This window comes from Bufo bufo, chromosome 1, assembly GCF_905171765.1.
Source record: "Bufo bufo chromosome 1, aBufBuf1.1, whole genome shotgun sequence".
NCBI classification, from domain to species: domain Eukaryota; kingdom Metazoa; phylum Chordata; class Amphibia; order Anura; family Bufonidae; genus Bufo; species Bufo bufo.
Genome location: NC_053389.1, coordinates 106,116,653 through 106,137,951, shown reverse-complemented (window position 1 = coordinate 106,137,951; position 21,299 = coordinate 106,116,653). Strand labels below are relative to the sequence as shown.

Here is a 21,299-nt window from a genome sequence, read left to right as displayed (position 1 = left end):
GCTATACTGAAACAGAAGTAGGATTTTTATAACACGCCACACATGATGGCTTTATGCCAAATAGCGAACAGGTCATGGCTTGATACATGATACATACTTCACCTGGGAGGCAGTTTTCACCAACTGTGCAGACTGTTCCTTCTAGTTTTCACTGAATTCCATCAGAAAGCTGCTCTGGCAGCTCAATCAGTAGTCCTTATCTCTAGTTCTCTGACAGCTCATAAGTAGTGTTGAGCGAATTTGTGTTTTCAAGTTCAGCGTACAAGGTTTGGGTTATCTAAGAATTCCGTTATGGATTCTGCTACCACGGATTCCGCTATAACTTCTAGTCCGTGGTAGCAGAATCCATAACGGAATTCTTAGATAACCCAAACCCAAACCTTGTACGTCAAACTTGAAACCACAAGTTCGCTCAACACTGCTCATAAACACTGATTTAAGCTGAAATGATGATTAAACTGATAAAAGTTCAGCTTAAACAAGCGTTTATAAGCTGTTAGGAAAGTAGAGAGAAGGGCAACAAGAATGGCGGAGTCTGCAGAGTCAGCGAAAATAAACAGATTAAAAATGATTTTTAGCCCAAGGTAAGTAGAATAAAAAAATGCCTCACATGTTGTCCATTGCCTTTTAAAGGGCTTCTCCAGAACTTAACATAAAGTTACTGCAAATACCTAAATATTACTTTATTATAAACACATTCCGATGTAGCTTTTATTTATAATTACTCATTTTCTCTAGTGGGCAAGCGTCAGGTGAAAAAAAATGGCTACTGTCCTATTAGCACACACACAACCCGTCCTAATAACACAGCTGGATGGGTTTTCAGAGCAGTGAGCTAAATAGCTTCTGCTGCCCTCCTCACTGCTCTGCCTGTCATGAGTTACAATCCTACATTCAGCTGATAACATCTTCAGCTGTGTGTGTAGAAAAGGAGTGAAGTGAAGGTACAGAGAGGAGGACGGGTGGGGGCTGTGGCTGATGAGGACCAGCGCTTGTATGCACTCTGCTACAATACCACAAGAGTCATGTCCATCCTCTATGTACTTTCACTTCATTCTCTTATCAGCTGTATGTAAGGTTGTAATTCATGACAGGCAGAGCAGTGAGGAGGGCTGCAGAAGCTCTTTAGTTCACTGCTTTGAAGTAACCCGTCCAGCTGTGTTATTAGGATGGGTTTTGTGTGTGCTAATAGGATGGCGGCCACTTTATTTCCCCTGATCCTTGCCCCCTAGAGAAAACGGGCCATTATAAATAATAAAAGCTATTTGGGAATGTTTCAAATAAAGTAGCATTTAGATATTATAAGTAATTTTATTTTATAAATTCCCAGAGAACCCCTTTAAAAGGGTTCTGTCATCAGATATGTCAAAATAAAACTGTCTCACCTGAGACCTGCACTTGACAGTTGAACATCATGGTCTTGGTCAAATCTCCCTAGGTGCCCGTATTCTTAAGAAAATTTATGTTTTATAATATGCAAATTAACCCCAGGAGCAATTAGGGCAGTACAGTTGCACCTCATTGCTCCCGGGTAATCTTCATGCTGCGCCCCACCACTGACTGTCAGGGCCAGGCAGTGAAGACATATTTACACCTGGCCCTAAAGTCTTGCCAGAACTCTTTAAGCACATGTGCTGTACAGGGATGGTGAAATCGATAAGAATGTTTTATTGTGATGTACAGTATCTGATGACAGAATGTCTTTAAATGACATCAAAGATTTACAATTTCAAACATTATTCACTTTTTACATATTGGACTCAAGACACGAGACCATATCCCACTCTCTACAAGTACAGATTGAGTAAGTATATGCTGAGTGACAGGGATAGAATGGGTTCTCTCACTGTGAGGGAATGCCGGGTGACCAGTGTAAGACCGTAGACATCTTTAATTGACATGGTGACCTTAAAAAGGATTCCCAAAAAGTAGAAATATGTTTTACAATAGTAGCTGTCAGATAACTATTTTATGTTCCATAAAGTGAAGGCAAGAAACATGTGAAGCAATAATGGGTGACTTTATGAGAACTGCATACAGTTACTGTGCGTAGGGTGCAGTGAATAGTAAATTTTCATCATTTGGTCAGACAAATGCCTTAACCACTAGAAATATATATTTTTATTTCCACATACAAAACATACATATGACCAGTTTCACTGGGCTGTAATACAGCTGTTTGTTAGTGTATGCAAAATGCCCACAGCATTCAAACCCCCTATAGTAATTGTACACAGAACATAAATAATCATAGGGTGATCAAGTTTAACTTACAACAAAGCCCTTACAAAACAGTCAGAAATAGCTGATTAAAGTGTAACCGTCATGTTTTCATAAAAAAAAATCTATTTTAGCATGTGTTACTGCTACAGCAGCATTATGCATAAAGCAATCTTTAGTTTCTTTACATACCACTGTTTTCCTTGAGTTTTTCCCTTAGTTACGGCTGTTTAAACATTTACAATATAAGGACCTTCTCAAGATGGCTCCTCTGCCAGTTCTCTGAGGCCAAAACTGCTTTCCCTTCCTTCCCAATACACACTTTCTGTAGGAAGCAGCTCCCTGCCAGCCAATCAGATTGGATTACTGAGAGACACGCCTCCTCACTCTGAAGCCTAATGCAGGCATGCAGTGTGAAGGACAGCCCTTCTGTCTATCTGTCTTCTCAGCCAGAGACAGACAGACAAGCCACAGCAACAGTTTTTTTTAAGGGAGCAGTGGAAAGGGACAGGGGACATTAATGAAAGCTGTTATTATAAGGTAATTACAGATCTTTTGACAATCATTGACAGAATAACTCAGGTATACATGCCTAGCTCTAATAAACTAGCAAATAAAAAATATGACAGTTACACTTAAAAGCTGTAAATCACGTGCTATAGTGAGGACAGAAGTGTCTACAGCACATGAAGCCACCTCAGCTGGTGTCCAAAGGAGCAGCATCCTGGCACAATAAAATAACAGTACAGAACATGTAGTACTGTACTATACTGTATAGAGGTGCCACTAGATTGGCTGGATCACCCAGCTAACCACACATGCCACAGATGTGGGCTGCCTCTGGCATTGTACGATGCACGTGTTTCACATTATAATAGCCGAGAAACCACTGTATATTTTTAAATTAGTACCGAACGTTAAGTACAAAAGGACCACATCCAAGATACAGTATCAGAGTAACAAAAGCTGAACAAAAAAAAATTCTAGGTACATTAATTATTTTATTGTGTACAGAGTCCTGTAAAATAAAACAAGAAAACAATATAAAAAAAGTCATGAATATTTCTACCTGCTTTGAAACTGTAAATATTACAGAATATCTGTTATGGTAGCGCTCCGTGCCCACTGCCACCCCGCTATCCGGGGCGGGGCTTGGGCACCGCATCTCTTACTATGCTGCTGCTGACTATCGGGACCCGGTGGCCTGGAGCTGCTGGCCCTCCTCCAGTCGCCAAAGTCCAGTAAATACTCTTGTGCTACATACAAGCTGCTGCCTGCTCTCCTCTTCTTGGTCTCCTGTGTCTGCCTGTAGGCTGCGTGCACATCCCAGCTCTTAAATGGTCAGTGCGCATACAATAATCTTCCTCAGTCTATGGCTGGTCGCCTCAGGCTACTTAAAGCAACTTCCCCTAGGGGACGGTGCCTGAGCAACAGGTATTCTAGCTTGCTAGTCCTAGTAACGGTTTGCTTATTCTGTCTGTCTACCAAACTCTGCCTGTTTACTGATTTTGACCCTCCAATGCTTGGCCTGGATTCTGCCTGTTTACCATATTGACCCTTCACTGCTTGTCCTGACCTTGGACTTGATTTATGGATATGTACAAACTCTGACTACAAGTATTGCTTGTTTTCTTAGTGCTACGCATCGGTATCTCCGACCCCAGTGGATTAGTGGTTAATTACACTGTGACCATTCAAAGAGGTAGCAAAGGCCAGATCCCTGAATAGGGGTTAAAATCTAAAAAACCAGGGGATCACCAGGATAATGCCCTTAGGTCTAGCCCAAAGCCAAACTGGTTAGTTGGTACAATGGGTCAACATCCACTGTCTCGTAAAATATATTTGATGCACTAACTTCACCAAGCCAATAAATATCAGGATTAAAGCAATGCCTATAGTTATCTCACATCCAACAGGGTACATGTTTGCCTTTTCAACAAACTTAGCACAAATTAATACTACAAATGAATATAAGAAACTTTGTAATATATCTTTAGAGAAATTTTGCATCTTTTTACTTCGCAGCCACTTTATCCCTCCCCAGACTACTGCTCTTGTGATGGGAATCACTCTGTCTATTTCTTTTCAAGTTTGTACCTGAAATTTAGACTTTCTTCAGCTTTCCTTTTGCTGACATCACAGCTGGCGATGAAGCATGGTATTATATACTTCTCAAACTTTCCCATAAACCTTTGGTAGATGGAGACTCTGGCAGCTGCATATTCGTCAGAGCTGAAATAAATAAGATAAAAAACCTCAGAAATCAAAAGTTGACCTTACTGAACTCATAACTCTCATAAAAATATCAAATATATTGAAGTCTTACTGCCCAATGTTGAAATATGAGCTTATAGCCGTCCACCACGGTCCTCTACTTCATGGACAGTACTAGTATCTGAAATAGTGGTATGGCATGATATCACTGTTTTATTAGTAAAACTAGTAGCATATATTGAAAGAAAATCTGCTACCAACATTAAAGAGGTTTTCTGTGTTTTTTTTTATTTTTAATTTTTTTTATTTCCACCACAGCCTGCTGTTCCTGTGGAAAAATCCATAATGAGTACAGGGAGAGCAGGTTTCAGCTTTATACCTGCGCTAATTAAAATCAGCCTCTGAGACAGACAGGTTAGTAAGGAGCGCACAACCAATGGAGACGACAACATCTCCAGTGCAGACTGCAACGAAAAACAGGGGATTAGTCCGCACATCCCAATGTGCAAGTGGCCATGGCTGAAAGCACAAAAGCAAAAACAAACAGTGCAACAGTACAAAATGTATTTGCCAAGATCACATTTATCTAATGAACATAGCATTAGCACAATTTCTACAGTGAGTGTGGCACTATTGTAGTTACTTTGTCGTTTGTGTTTGCAGAGTGCTGTTGCATTGTTTGTTTTTGTTTTTTATTTTTCATGTCTACTCACATGCTATCCCCGCTGCAATCTGTGCACATACTAAAGCCCCTCAATGAATGGCACACACTTTGGAGTTCTCAGTATAGAGATTTTCTGTATCGATCCCCATTCATCCTCAGGACTGATCTGAGTGGTGTGTGTAGGGTGGGCCAAATGGAGAAGGGCATGAATATTCATTGTGTGGAGCACTGAAGAGCAGGGGAGGTGCTGATTTCTGATTTGGCTGTCTGCGTAGACTGAATGAACACTTTGCTGGCAAACTGCAGGGGAATATTAATATCACATCAGGGAGACCAAGACCCTCATGGATCTGCTATCTTTGGCATCTAATGGTGGCGGAAACTAAACAGTCTATGGAGCTGGAGGTAAAAGCCTGTGTCATTGTGTAATGGCCGTGCCAGTGTACTGCAGCTCAGCTTTCATTCACCAGCATGGCCACTACACAACTGATGGAGCCGCCTTCTGCTTCCAGCTCCATTGTTTAGTTTCTGGTACCAGCAGCTACCACAATCAGCTGATCAGTGGAGGTATTGTGTGTCAGACCACCGCTGATCTGATACTGATGACCTGGAGGATAGGTCTTCTATATCTAAAACCTGAAATACCACTTTAAGGGTGTTATAGCAATTTGAGGTGGTAAGACATGGTGCCAGATTCCCTTTAGGCCCCTTGCAGACGAGTGTGTCCGGATTAGGTCCGGATGCGTCCCAGTGCATTGCGGCAAACCCGCGCGAGTAGGTACGCAATTGCAGTCAGTTTTGACTGCGATTGCGTTCCGTTGTTCAGTTTTTATCGCGCGGGTGCAATGCGTTTTGCACGCGCGTGATAAAAAACTGAATGTGGTACCCAGACTAGAACTTCTTCACAGAAGTTCGGGTTCGGTGTTGTGTAGATATAATTATTTTCCCTTATAACATGGTTATAAGGGAAAATAATAGCATTCTGAATACAGAATGCTTAGTACAAGGTCAATTGAGGGTTAAAAAAATAAATAATATTAACTCCAATTGATCGCGTAGCTGCCGGTCTCCTGTTCTTTCTTCAGGACCTGTCAAAGGACCTGTGGTGACGTCACTGAGCTCATCACATGGTCCAATCACATGGCCCATCACCACGGTGATGGACCATGTGATTGGACCATGTGATGTGACGTCACCACAGGTCATTTAGCCGGCAGCTCATGATTAAAGAAGTAAGAAGAGACCGGCTGCTACGCGATCAAAAGGAGGAGGTGAGTTATTTTTTTACATTTTTTTAACCCTCAATTGACCTTCTACTAGGCATTCTGTATTAAAGAATGCTAATATTTTCCCTTATAACCATGTTATAAGGGAAAATAATACAGTGAATAGACTGTCATCTTAGCAACCATGCGTGAAAATCGCACCGCATCCGCACTTGCTTGCGGATGCTTGCGATTTTCACGCAGCCCCATTCACTTCTATGAGGCCTGCGTTGCGTGGAAAACGCACAATATAGAGCATGCTGCGATTTTCACGCAACGCACAAGGTCCTTTGACAGGTCCTGAAGAAAGAACAGGAGACCGGCAGCTACGCAATCAATTGGAGGAGGCAAGTTAATTTTTATTTATTTTTTTAACCCTCAATTGACCTTGTACTAAGCATTCTGTATTAAAGAATGCTATTATTTTCCCTTATAACCATGTTATAAGGGAAAATAATTACATTTACACAACGAACCCAAACCTGGACTTCAGTGAAGAAGTTCGGGTCTGGGTACCACATTCAGTTTTTTATCACGCGCGTGCAAAACGCATTGCACCCGCGCGATAAAAACTGAACAACAGAACGCAATCGCAGTCAAAACTGACTGCAATTGGGTACCTACTCGCGTGGGTTGCCGCAATGCACCGGGACGCATCCGGACCTAATCCGGACACGCTCGTCTGCAAGGGGCCTTACAGGGGTTCTCTGGATTAGAAAACCCATATTATAGCCCTCTGTTATGGTTGTTGATGAATGTTCAGGACTGGGAACCATATAACACTTCATTTTCCTTGTAGTAGTGCTGCAGAAAAAAATAACCCCTCGCAGATTACAGCTGATCACTGGAGGTCCTAGCTGTGTGTGAGGCTTAATCAACAGCAAATAATATGTAGATCTTGCCTCTGTTTCTCAGCTATCGTACTAGCTATTGTACTATAGATGGCATTCTTACTCCACTTTGATATCTTCTATCTTGGGTAACTCCATCCGGGCACGATCTGCTGACTTCACTGACTTCTCCTTTTGAACCTGCTTAGGAGAGGCTAGTTGTTTTCTCTTATCCTTCTTTGAGGAAACGTCTCGTCTCTCCTTCTTGCTCTGAAACAGAATAATGAGGATTCACATCTGAATATTTTATATTGTCGTTCTGGTTTATTGAAAACATGTTTATCGTGTTCAAATTAAATCTGCCTGCCTTTTTTTTTTTTATGGGTCAAACACGTACAAAGGGATCCTGACTTGAGATTGCTGCCTTAATATACCTCAGATGTAAATCCAAACACGACTGATGCTTAATGAGAAAGCTGAGAAATCCATACAAAACTTTTTACACAGCAACTCCATTAGCGGAAAAGTACCGTATATGTACACAAACACTAAAAGGACCCCAGCCCCATGGTCTGTGATTAGCACCTAGGGAACGGACTTTAAGGCAACATTAAAGGCTTTTTCTGAGATTTTGATACTGATTACCTATTTTCAGGATAGTAAAAGGGGCTGAGCTGCGATACCAAGCACAGCCACTATACAATGTACGGCGCTGTGCTTGGTAAGCACAGAGAAGGCCGCGGCACTCACAGGAGCGCCGGTGTCTTCTCAAACAGCTGATCGTCAGGGTTCCTGGATGTCAGACCCCCACCTATCAGATACTGATGACCTATCCTGAGGGTAGGTCATCAGTATCAAAACCTCTGAAAACCCCTTTAAGATATGGCAGATATGCTTTAGATTTCCAGCGCAGACTCCATACAATAGAATGCTAGTGAATGGAGTTTACCAAAACCCTGTTCACATGCAGTGGAAAAAACTGCATAGATTTTACAGCATGCTGCAGAGATTTCCATCACTAGCCTAAGGGTCCAGGCAACGTTGTGTGCATTAAAGCTGCATGCGGACATATAGAAGTCCTACAAGTTCGTACTAAAGAGTCAGAGGAATTCTGTGTGCCATTGTATGGTGCTCCACAGAATGCGTCAAGGAGAGAATACGTCCACACTACAGTATCAATTGGGGCCTTTCAATTGTAGACAGAGTTAATATAAGGCACTTCCTAATGTTTTGTGATTGCCCATATTGCCTCCTTTACTGGTCGAATCCACCATTACACTGCTCGAATCCAGGGGTTATGACCACCCTGCAATCCAGCAGCGGTGGATGTGCTTGCACATTATAGGAAAAAGCACCTTTTCCTATAGTGCGCAAGCACGGCCACCACTGTTGGATTGCATGGTTGTTTTAACCCCTGGAAACCAGCAGTGTAAAATGTGATGGGAAAAATAAATCAAGCCAGTAAAGGAGGCAATATAGGCAATCACAAAACATTAGGAAGTGCCTTATATTAACTCTGTCTACATGATAAATGTCATTTGCTGAAATGAGACAACCCCTTTAACATAGAATGACTGTATGAAATAAATACACTTAATTCTATACATTCACAACGTGTTAGCCTAAACTCTGCAAAGATGTGAGGAGATCTGACACAGATTATGGCAATGCATTAGACTTATTGAAATGCAGCAATGATTAAGATCAAAGTAATATTTAGAATCCAGTGTAGTCATGATAATTCCTGCTCCTACCGGGTGATGTTAATTAATCCCACGTTATTTCCTGCCTCCAGAGAAATAGACTGCTGACAACTCTGGGTCCGGGGCTCAGCCAATATATCCTGTTAGTTCTCGGTAGGTATGACAATGTTTATACCCAGTGATATCACAGAAAGTGAACCATTTGTGTGAACAGACTGGTTGCTTATAAATGTCAGTCATTACTTTTTAGACATTTCTGCACAGTGCAATGAAACAAAGAAAACAGTGAAATGAAAAACAAGAGATAAAAGACGATGAAGACGAAAAGACTATGAAGACAAAAGTTACTAACTGCTAGACCTGATTTTCTGAGCAATATTCAGTATTTACATGTGAATCTTTAAAAGGGTATTCTGGTTGGTTAACGTTATCCCCTATACGCAGGATAGCAGAGTACATCGCTCGGCTATCTCCGCAACTCCCATGACATAAGTGGAGTGGCCGCGTGCATGTGCGACTGGCCGCTCCGTTCTTTTCAGGGGGCCCCCGTTCTGTGGATACGAGGTAACTGTCACGGTCCCTCCCATGACAGAGGTTAGAAGATCTGAGAGACTGGCGGCACGTGAGGTTATCTGACAGCCTATCTGTTTTCACTTGTTGCAGTGTTGTTGCTGGTAATGACCACAAATCTTATCCCAGGTGCAGCTTGTGGTCATTACTGCTCTCTATTTAGTCTGGACTCACACTTCCTAATATGCGGTTGATATTATCTGCCTGGAGTTGGAAGAGCTGGTGTGTTATTCTCATCTGAGTTCCTACTCATCCATTTTCTATTTAAGATAAGTGTACTTTGCAGTATTTTGTTGTTCTCTATTGCTCGTTGTTTACTAGGCCTCAGGGAGACGCTGGTTCGTTCATCTGGGAAGGAACCAGTAGTCTCAGACCCTGTCACTACTCCTAGGGATTTTCAGGGTTACTAGGGCCTAGGTTTATGGTGTATGAATATTCCCACCTTCAAGGTCTATTCATACTGATAGGAGTCAGGGCAAGGTCTAGGGTTTCCTGGGTGGTCTCCCGTTCCCTTTGCTTACCCTTGAAGTCTAGTTCCTGGTCATTTTCCTTCTGTTGTCCTTCTGGCGTTTATCCCCTCCCCCTACATTGTGACAGTAACTTTAACCAACTGGAATACCCATCTAAGGTCTCATGCACACACTCATTATGGTGGGTTTGTAACTAAAGTCACTACGAACGCTCATTCCCAATAATAAACCTGTGTAAATGTGCTGCCGATCACCCCATAGACAGACAAATCAGTTGAATTCATTGCTGATGCAGCATATTAAAATAATTGTTTCTGCGCAGCAGATTGTGCTGTGTGAACATCGCTCTGCTGCCCAGACACAATGAATCTCTGTGGGGGCAAGCGATAGCAGTAGCCATTGCTCGTCCCCATACAGCAGGCATCGGGAAGGAACGGTTGCTTCACAATAACTGCCTGCTCGGTCGGGCAATGTAAATCCAACATGACCCATCCATAATATTGCACCCATACTGTATGAACCCTTAAAGGGATTCTGTCACCTCTCATAACACAAATTCAGATTTTAAACCAGTCATGCTCCACAGCTTACCTTGAATCGGCTGTGCTGTTCTATATTGTAATCCGTCCAGTCGTTTTGCAGAAAAACGACTTTTATAATTATGCAAATTAACCCTGAAGGTGCCCAGAGGGGCATTATGTTCCCCTTTGTGTGCCCAGTAACGCCCCTCTTACAGTGCCCAAAACGCCTTCCTCCAGAATCCCTAACCGCCCACAGCGTCTCATCCCTCTCCTCCCCCTCGCCACTGGGCATGCGCCGAGCCCAGTGATGTCCGATGCTCGTCCTTCCCTCAGTCTCCAGCAAATCGCACTGGCGCAGCCCTCAGTGGGTACTGCGTCTGCGCGAGACTTCGCTCGGCCGTCAGGGAGAGGGAGGAGATGGATGAGACGCTGTGGGCGGTTAGGGATTCTGGAGGAAGGCGTTTTGGGCACTGTAAGAGGGGCGTTACTGGGCACACAAAGGGGAACATAACGCCCCTCTGGGCACCTTCAGGGTTAATTTGCATAATTATAAAAGTCGTTTTTTTGCAAAACGACTGGACGGATTACAATATAGAACAGCACAGCCGATTCAAGGTAAGCAGTGGAGCATGACTGGTTTAAAATCCGAATTTGGGTTATGAGAGGTGACAGAATCCCTTTAAGCAAAAAAAATGGATCTAGAAAATATACATTCTATTCTATGCCATACAGCATAGGAAATATGATGCAGTATGGAGGTATATAGCGGCAATAAATAATAGGGAATCCACAAGGCAACGAACAGGCTCCATGCTTACTGTGCATCCCAACAGGAAAGTAAAGATTTGCTTGTGTCCCCCTGCCCCCCCAGGCCTTGGTGTTTGTTAATAGGCACAACTCAATTGTTTAGAGCTTTGCACACAGGAATAGCCCAGGTACCTAAAAGTATTGAAAAACTGCTTAGAATAGGAAAAATATTCAAAGAATTTTTCTCCTCTTACCCTACACAACAACTCATCTGGAAACATTGCTCGCCAGCCTGTACCTTCATTCCACTGTGCTGGAACAGAGACGCAGACAGTACAGGTATAGGCTCATCTAGTTAACTTATGAAATTCGTGCAGCATGAGATCTGATCTGATGCCAGCTATGGCGGTTGGATAAAATAATCCTATCCAACCTCCACAGCTGGCATCACTTCTGCATTTTAGTGGAATGTGGCACTCGTGTCCTGTTAATCGGGTGCTCTAGTTGTGGGGTTCCAACCCTGTAGAGGACAATAAATAAAATAAACCTAGGCACTCCTTGAGATTTGTTTGAAGTATTGTGCTGATGAAGGCAATGCATGTACACGATAAGGTTGCCTTGCATATGAAAACCAAATAAAAATCATTCATTTTATTTATTATCACTTCTGCATGGTATACAACAAACACGGCTTGTGCAGTCAACATGTTCTCAAAGACATTTTACCAGAAGTCGAAGCTCATCTAGCCTCTTCCTCAGATGCAGTACTGTATCTGCTTGAGATTTGTGCAAATTTATTCTCTGACCTGCATTATATTTTGTAAGCTCTGTTTGTTATTGAGGTATGTTCACCCCCCTGTCTTTAAAATGTAATAAATTAATACAAGTAATGCTCACCTGATCGATCCCCCCACTTCCCGATTGCCCACCAGTCACATATTTGTACTGGATTATCATCTCTGAACCCTGTGGGGGACTCTGGAAGCATCAGAACGGGAGCAGCAGGGGGTCGTTAAGTTGAGCACCATTTCAAGTGGTTATAAGTGGCTGGACAACCCCTTTATTTGAATAAAGACTAACTAAAGATGATAATTATCTTTTGAGTTATATGAATTACATACCCATATAACAAGGATGTGACTGATTGGATTCTGCTAGTCATATCATATTATGTCTGGCGGCTGCTTATTTCCTACCTGGCCAAGTGACATACTGTAAAGGAACTTATTTGAGCCACTAAATAAAAGAAGGTGTGAGGTTATGGCTTTTTATAGAATACAGATTAAGGTGTACAAACCAAGTTTTCACTTTCCATTGCTGGCTCTGCTGGCTTGTCTAGAAGTGCCTTTGTTTCGAATGCTCGACGAACCATCCGCACAGCTTCCTCCCTAATTTCCTGATCCAGTAGAATTGGTTTAAAGGATACCTGGATCATGCACCTCTGGAACAGATTAAATATAGGTCAAAACTGTTATTTGAGAGGGTCCTAAAGGAACTATCCCAAAATAGACAGTCAACAATGTAATAAACGTTAAAGTCTCTGGATCACTATGGATTCAGAGAATTAATGAACCCTGGTCTCAGGGCACTGCTGCACATGTGCTCTCTTTACAATGAAATTAATGGAAAACTCAGTGTGGTTTTGGTCTCGAGATCAGTGGAAGTTCTATCTGACAGACATTGAATGAGTACTATAAACGGATGCAGTATTAATGTTAAAGAGGCTCTGTCACCGGGATCAACCCTATTAAACCAGACATACTGTCTGGTATTGCTCCTCTTGCTGATTAAAATGATACCTTCCTTTTGTCTGTATGATAAACAGCTGCAGAGATATCAGTGGTTTTATTCATATGCAAATGTTAGAAGTTCGAGCACCAGGAGGCAGGGCTAAATCGTTTGAGCACTGCTTTGTAACACACCCTATGCTCTGCACACTCCCCCTCTCCTGGATTGAGAGGCTGAGGGCAGAGCCCTGTCCAAGAGCTGTGTGCTAGCAATATCAATATCACTATGTACTATAGCGTCACCACACTGAGATCTGCTCAGAAGCCTAATCTACATATTACTGCTTTATTCACAGACGATAGAGGACTAAAAAGACACCAGTAATATGGGTTATCTTATAAGCATAGAAAACACATGCTTCTGTAAGTGGTAATGTTATAGCTTGGTGGTATAGTGCTCTACCATGCCTGTGGAGATCCCAGGTGAGACATGAGTTTTCTTTCTGTTATTTTTTTATTCTTTTATTTAAAGAGTAACTAAACTTTTAATCAAGTTTTTTTAAATGTCTCAAATGCCCTAAAAATCATTTTTCTAATATACTTAATTTTTTTAAAAACTTTTTTACTAAAGATATTTCCCTTAAAGCCCTGATTTAAATTCACTATTCTCCACATCGCTGACATCGCAGACTTTATGAATGGGGCCACAGAGAACAGAGTACGGGCAGGAGTTCACATTGCTGCTCTTGCCTGTGCCCCCCGAGGTTGGCTAAATGCTGGCATAGCACATGAGTACCCTGTAACCATGTGCTATGCCAGGATTAGCTGAGGGGAGAGGGCTCCTCTCTGTGCCTGCTTCACTAAGCGTTCTGCATGTAAGCTTTTAGCTTAGTGAAGCAGGCACATTGTTACGGGGTACCCATGTGCTATGCCAGGATTCATCCAACCTCGGGGGGCACAGACAGGAGCAGCAAAGTAAAAAGTCCAAATCAATGAAAGTTTATTAGAAAAATTATTTTTAGGGGATTTGGGACATTTTTATTATTATTTTTGAACTTGGATAAAATATATGATAAGGGCATAGACTTTTCTTATGGGATAAATGTAGAAGAAATAAAAAAAACTTCAAGGTCTCTCCCAAGATTCAAACCTAGGATCTTTGCATACAAAACCAATCACTTAAAGGGCTTCTGTCATTATCGGACATTAGCTATTTGCTAATGTCAGATGAATCCATATATATCACTGTTACCTGTCTCTGTGCTGTCATTTCAGTAAAAATCGTACTTTTATAATATGCAAATTACTATAATATGCAAATGACGTCAGCCTACACCCGAAATAGAAGCAATGCTCTTTTCCGGGTTTAGGCTGACGTCATCGGCGCAGGCGCACTGAGGAAGGATCGGGCAAGCGAGCATCCTTCTCTCAGAGCGCCTGCGCCGAATGAGGACCGGTACGGCCCAGGCACGGGATTTTATGGGCTGAGAGGGCCAGCGAGAGGAGGAGAGTGCTCGCTGGCCCTGTCGATCAAGTGGAAGAGGGGGCGTGTTTATAGTCCTAGGATGCGGCGGCTACCAGCAAGTAACCGCCCAACTTGCTGGTAGTGAAGTAATTTGCATATTATAAAAGTAAGATTTTTACTGAAATTACAGCACAGAGACAGGTAACAGTGAAATATATGGACTCATCTGACATTAGCAAATAGCTAATGTCCGATAATGAAAATTGCTAAATGGGGGGTGACAGAAGCCCTTTAACCACTGAACTAGAGCATTACCACCCATAGATGCATGTTTTTTTCTATGCTTACAAACTATCACATATTACTGGTGTCTGTATGATCATATATTGTGCCTGTGAATAAAGCAGTAATATGTAGATTAGCTTTCTGAGCAGATCTCAGTGTGGTGAAGCTATAGTACATAGTGATATGATATTTATCTGCTAGCACACAGCTCTAGGGCACAGCTCTGCCCTCAGCATGTCTAGCCCTATCAATCAAGGGAAGAGAAGAGTGTGCAGAGCACAGGGGGTGTTACAAAACAGTGCTCAGACGATTCAGCCCTGCCTCCTGGTGCTCGAACTGCTCATTTGCATATACACAGATATCTCTGCAGCTAATTATCGTACAGACAAAAGAAAGGTGTTGTTTTAATCAGCATGATGAGCCCTACCAGGCTGGTTTAATAGGATTGATCCTGTTGACAGATCCTCTGTAATACTCTAGAGCTGGCCATACACATTAGATGTATGTGGGCCGAACCGATTAATCTCAGTGGGATTGGACATTCATCAAATGTGCATAGGGGCCTCCCGACTCTTTCCTGATGGCAGCAGGCTTTCTTTTCTCTCCCATTTATAACATATGTTTGCTCGGCTGCATGCATTTGTATGGGAGTTTATAACTATGCTTCCATGAACTGTATCACATGTTTCTATAAAAATTAAAACGACCCCACTGTTTTTTACCTTTCCAGGAAAAACTGTTCCAACTGATGGTGATATGGTGATGGGAGAATCTTCAGGCAACTGGAACTGAAAAGAAGTAGGCCTAACTGGTGCAATCTCGCCCTTGCCAATCCTTGGTACGGGATGCGTGAACTCATTAGAACTTGTATGTGAATTGACAACATATATGGTTGCAGTGGAGGTGTCATTTAAAGCTGTGGCGGGGAATTGAACCAAGGAATGTGATAGCTCCAGAGGTGGATGGACACCAATGGCTTTACAAGAGATCTTGAACGGTCTGAAAACAAAACAACAAAACTGAGAATATGGTTAAATGTTAATATATACAAACGGTTAGACACCAGGGTTGCCAGCCTTCTCAGCAATTATTCCTGAACAGCTGAACCACAAATCAAGGACACCCCCAACATTTTTATGGATATATACTGAGACCAAGCCTCCATGCAACTCTCAAAACGCCCACAACATAACACCCTTAAATCACAAAAAATAAATATAAAACACAAGGCATAAAGTGTCCCCATTGTATCCCATACCACAGTAAGAAACACATCTACAAGTATATAGAGTATAAAGTGTATGAGACAAACTTAAATGGGTTGCCCGAGTGTTTAAAACTGATGACCTACCCTCAAGATAGGTCATCATTACCTGATTGGTAGGGGTCTGAATCCCTGCACCTCCGCTGATCACCTGTTTGAAAAGGCTGTGGCGCTCTGGCCAGTGCCATCATGTTTATCGATTACGTGGCCTTGGCGTAGCTCGTGAATGGGGCTGAGCTGCAATACCAAGCACAGCCACTATACAATGTACGGCGCAGTGCTTGGTAAGTAGTGAGGAGGCTGCGACGCTCACTGGAGTGCCGCGACCTCCTTAAACAGCTGAACGGCGGCGGGGTTCCTGAGTGTTGGACACCCACTGATCAGATATCCTCAATATAAAACAGTTGGAAAACCAATTTAAATGAAGTTGTAAATCTTGAACTGTTGTTAAAAGGGTTCTCCAGGAATTAAAAAATGAAAATACTTAAATATTATTTTATAATAAATATATTCACAAATACCTTTCATTACTTGGAATGGCTTGTTTTGTCTAGGGAGCAATCATTAGGAGAAATAAAATGGCTGCCGTCCTATCAGTACAAAATCTGTCCTAATCACACAGGAGGACAAGTTACTTCACCACAATGAGCCACAGAACTGCCTCACCCTCCTCTCTGTTCTGCTTGTCCAGAATCATGATCCTGAATACAGGTGAATCTCTGTGGGAATGGAGATGATGAGGAGACATGAGAGGAGGGTGAGGTTTGGCTAATGAGCAGCAGCACTTGTTTACAGTCTCCATTACCACAGTCTGTCCTGTCTGTCCTCTCTGTACTTCATGTCTTCTCATGAACTAAATTCCCCAGAGATTCAGCTAAAGTTCTTATCATCTGTATTCAGTATCATAATCCCTGATAAGTAGAGAGGAGGAGGAGGAGGAGGCAGCTCTTTACCCCAGTGCTGTAAAGTAACTTGTCCTCATGTGTGATCAGGACAGGTTTTGTGTGAACTAATGGGACAGCGGCCATTTTATTCCCCCTGATGATTGCTCCCCAGACAAAATGAGCTATTATAAATAATGAAAGGTATTTGAGAATATATTTATAATAAAGAAATATTTAAGTATTTTCATTTTCTTAATTCCCAGAGAACCCCTTTAACCTCTTCAGGACACAGGGCGTACAGGTACGCCCTTATGTCCTGGTACTTAAGGACAAAGGGCGTACCTGTACCCCCTGTGTATTTCTGATCACCGCCGCGCGGCGGGCAGTGATCGGAAGCCGGTGCCTGATCAAATCATTGAGCAGGCACCTCGGCTAACCTGCGGTTTGCGGCTTTTACCTATTGCGGCGGCGGCGGGAGGTGCCATCGGGTCCCCATGCGGCTGTAGGGGGGACCCAATGGCATGGAAGGCAGCGCGATGTCTAAGGAAGGCATCCAGCTGCCTTCCTGTGACGTGCCTGTGAGATCCAGCCCCCTGGATCTCACAGGCCGGAAGCTGTATGAGTAATACTCACTGTATTACTCATACAGCCAATGCATTCCAATACAGAAGTATTGGAATGCATTGTAAAGGATTAGACCCCCAAAAGTTCAAGTCCCAAAGTGGGACAAAAAATTAAGTGAAAAAAAAGTTGAAAAAACAAAGTTTCCCCCCCAAAAAATTTAAAAGTTTCAAGTAAAAATAAACAAAAACGTCATTTTCCCCAAATAAAGTTAAAAAAATTTGGTAAAAAATAGGGGAAAAAATACACATATTAGGTATCGCCGCGTCCGTATCGATCGGCTCTATAAACATATCACATGACCTAACTCCTCAGATGAACACCGTAAAAAAATAAAAATAAAAACTGTGCTAAATAAACAATTTTTTGTCACCATACATCACAAAAAGTACAACAGCAAGCGATCAAAAAGGCGTTTGCCCACTAAAATAGTACCAATCAAACCGTCACCTCATCCCGCAAAAAATGAGCCCCTACCTGAGACAATCGCCCAAAAAAAAAAAACTATGGCTCAGAATATGGAGACACTAAAACATCATATTTTTTAAAAAAAAAGCTGTTATTGTGTAAAACTTACAAAAAAAAAAAAGTATACATATCAGGTATCGCCGCGCCCGTATCGACTGGCTCTATAAAAATATCACATGACCTAACCCCTCAGATGAACACCGTAAAAAAAAAAAAAAAAACTGTGCTAAATAAACAATTTTTTGGCACCTTACATCACAAAAAGTGTAATAGCAAGCGATCAAAAAGTCATATGCACCCCAAAATAGTGCCAATCAAACCGTCATCTCATCCCGCAAAAAATGAGACACTAGCTAAGATAATCGCCCAAAAACTGAAAAAACTATGGCTCTCAGACTATGGAGACACTAAAACATGATTTTTTTGCTTCAAAAATGAAATCATTGTGTAAAACTTACATAAATGAAAAAAAAGTATACATATTAGGTATCGACGCGTCCGTATCGACCGGCTCTATAAAAATATCACATTACCTAACCCCTCAGATGAACACTGTAAAAAAATTTAAATAATAACTGTGCTAAATAAACAATTTTTTTGTCACCTTACATCACAAAAAGCGTAATAGCAAGCGATCAAAAAGTCACACGCACCCCAAAATAGTGCCAATAAAACCGTCATCTCATCCTGCAAAAATCATACCCTACCCAAAGTAATCGCCCAAAAACTGAAAAAATTATGGCTCTCAGACTATGGAAACACTAAAACATGATTTTTTTTGCTTCAAAAATGAAATCATTGTGTAAAACTTACATAAATAAAAAAAAAAGTATACATATTAGGTATCGCCGAGTCCGTGACAATCTGGTCTATAAAAATACCACATTATCTAACCTGTCAGATGAATGTTGTAAATAACAAAAAATAAAAACGGTGCCAAAACAGCTATTTCTTGTTATCTTGCCTCACAAAAAGTGTAATATAGAGCAACCAAAAATCATATGTACCCTAAACTAGTACCAACAAAACTTACACCCTATCCCGTAGTTTCTAAAATGGGGTTACTTTTTTGGAGTTTCTACTCTAGGTGTGCATCAAGGGGGCTTCAAATGGGACATGGTGTAAAAAAAAACAGTCCAGCAAAATCTGCCTTCCAAAAACCATATGGCATTCCTTTCCTTCTGCGCCCTGCCGTGTGCCCGTACAGCAGTTCACGACCACATATGGGGTGTTTCTGTAAACTACAGAATCAGGGCCATAAATATTGAGTTTTGTTTGGCTGTTAATGCTTGCTTTGTTACTGGAAAAAATTTATTAAAATGGAAAATTTGCCAAAAGATTAAAATTCTGAAATTTCATCTCCATTTGCCAATAACTCTTGTGGAACACCTAAAGGGTTAACGACGTTTGTAAAATCAGTTTTGAATACCTTGAGGGGTGTAGTTTCTTAGATGGGGTCACTTTTATGGAGTTTCTACTCTAGGGGTGCATCAGGGGGGCTTCAAATGGGACATGGTGTCAAAAAAAACAGTCCAGCAAAATCTGCCTTCCAAAAACCGTATGGCATTCCTTTCCTTCTGCGCCCTGCCGTGTGCCTGTACAGTAGTTTACGACCAAATATGGGGTGTTTCTGTAAACTACAGAATCAGGGCCATAAATATTGAATCTTGTTTGGCTGTTAACCCTTGCTTTGTAAAAGTATAAAAAATATAAAATTGGAAAATCGGCCAAAAAAGTGAAATTTTCAAATTTTATCTCTATTTTCCATTAATTCTTGTGGAACACCTAAAGGGTTGACGACGTTGGTAAAAATCTGTTTTGAATACCTTGAGGGGTGTAGTTTCTTAGATGGCCTGGATAAGTCAAAGCGTTTTAAAGTTATCACCACTTAAAGTGACACTGGTCAGATTTGCAAAAAATGGCCTGGTCCTTAAGGTGAAATAAGGCTGTGTCCTTAAGGAGTTAAGGAGTAAAGGGATTTTCCAACCTATCAGAAAATGGTTTACACACAGCAAAAATGCAATGTATGGTGCTGTGCTTGGTAGGCTGCGAGGAGAGGACCCCCCTGATCTGATATCTATCCTGGCCAATGATCCTGCCTATAACACAACCCTGTCCTTGCCAATGCCCTTTTTCAGAAAGTGGCAAAAGCACCGTAGAAACAACATGTGGTGCAATAGTGTTTAAAAAGACTGAACCCTACGGTTTGCAACTGTAAGTCTGTGGGCAAAAATGGGCAGTGCAAATTCACGTGTGTAAGGATCCCTAGGAATCATGCGCACGACCGTATGTATTTTGCGGTCCACAAAAAATGGATCCGCAAAAAATACATAATGTGGACAATAATAGGACATGTTTTTTTTTTGCGGCACGGAAATACGGAAACGGAGTGCACATGGAGTAACTTAGTTTTTTTTTGCGGACCCATTGAAATGAATGCTTCCGCATACGGTCCACAAAGAAAAAGGAACGGACACGGAAATAAAATACGTTTGTGTGCATGAGCCCTTAGTCTCATTACAGAGCTCTGATAAATTGTGGTAAGGTGTGCTAACTGGAGATGATCAGACAGAGATTTGGGCTCTGGCTGAAAACAAGAACATTTCACTGAAGTAAGCAGAGGTCTATAATACAGGAACTGATACAAAAATATATAAGCTTTACGTGCAGAACGAGCCCGCACGTCTGGTTCACATCTTTAGAAATTCCAAATGATCATGCAATGCTATGCTGGAAGCAAGTGGTGAATTATCAGAATCTCGAGATTATCTGACACACTGCGGCAACAAAGAAAATCTAATGGTAACCTTGGCTGTGTCAAATTCTATTGTACTTAATAGGAAAGGAAATAACTGAATCGGTGCAATTGTGCTGAATACTGCAGGTCATAAGACAAGGTCACAAAACTGCCAGGAAAATCTGAATAACATCATGTAAATGATCGTAATATCATTTACAGACATGGATTTCCAATTAACAATAATGTGGGCAATTCTATTTTTATGACAATATCCAAACAAAACAATTTCCACTTACCTATTAATGGCCGATTTGCAAGTGAGGTCAAAATGATATTCTCCAGCTTTTGGCGCCTTCAGTATTACATCCAGTGTAATTGTTTCCAAGGGAAGAATTGTTCCAAAGCCGTCATTTGGCTGAATATCTACATACTACAAATCAAAAGAAAGATCGACCTGACAAGTGCAATCTGCTTCATCTCCCAGCCAAATACACCTACTTGTCAATTTTCCACAAAGTGAGCACAGTAGAATTTATTAAAATACCAATTTAGGGTGGGTTTTTCCCATACAAAAAATGTATACGTTAAACGGATGCCTCAGACTGATGCCATACAGTGGCATCCGTTCACCATAGAGTTCC

General features: G+C 41.7%; 1 protein-coding gene across 1 annotated transcript in view; it reads right to left on the bottom strand.

Moving 5' to 3' along the window:
* CFAP74 (cilia and flagella associated protein 74) overlaps positions 1 to 21,299 on the bottom strand; it is a 219,403-nt gene that overhangs the window by 56,783 nt on the left and 141,321 nt on the right. Inside the window, exons 25-29 of the mRNA XM_040427569.1 lie at positions 20,955 to 21,088; positions 15,404 to 15,680; positions 12,502 to 12,645; positions 7,318 to 7,463; positions 4,318 to 4,452 (exon numbers count right to left, since the gene is read on the bottom strand). Coding sequence (XP_040283503.1) covers positions 4,318 to 4,452; positions 7,318 to 7,463; positions 12,502 to 12,645; positions 15,404 to 15,680; positions 20,955 to 21,088 — 836 coding nt within the window. The remainder of the gene's footprint in view (positions 1 to 4,317; positions 4,453 to 7,317; positions 7,464 to 12,501; positions 12,646 to 15,403; positions 15,681 to 20,954; positions 21,089 to 21,299) is intronic.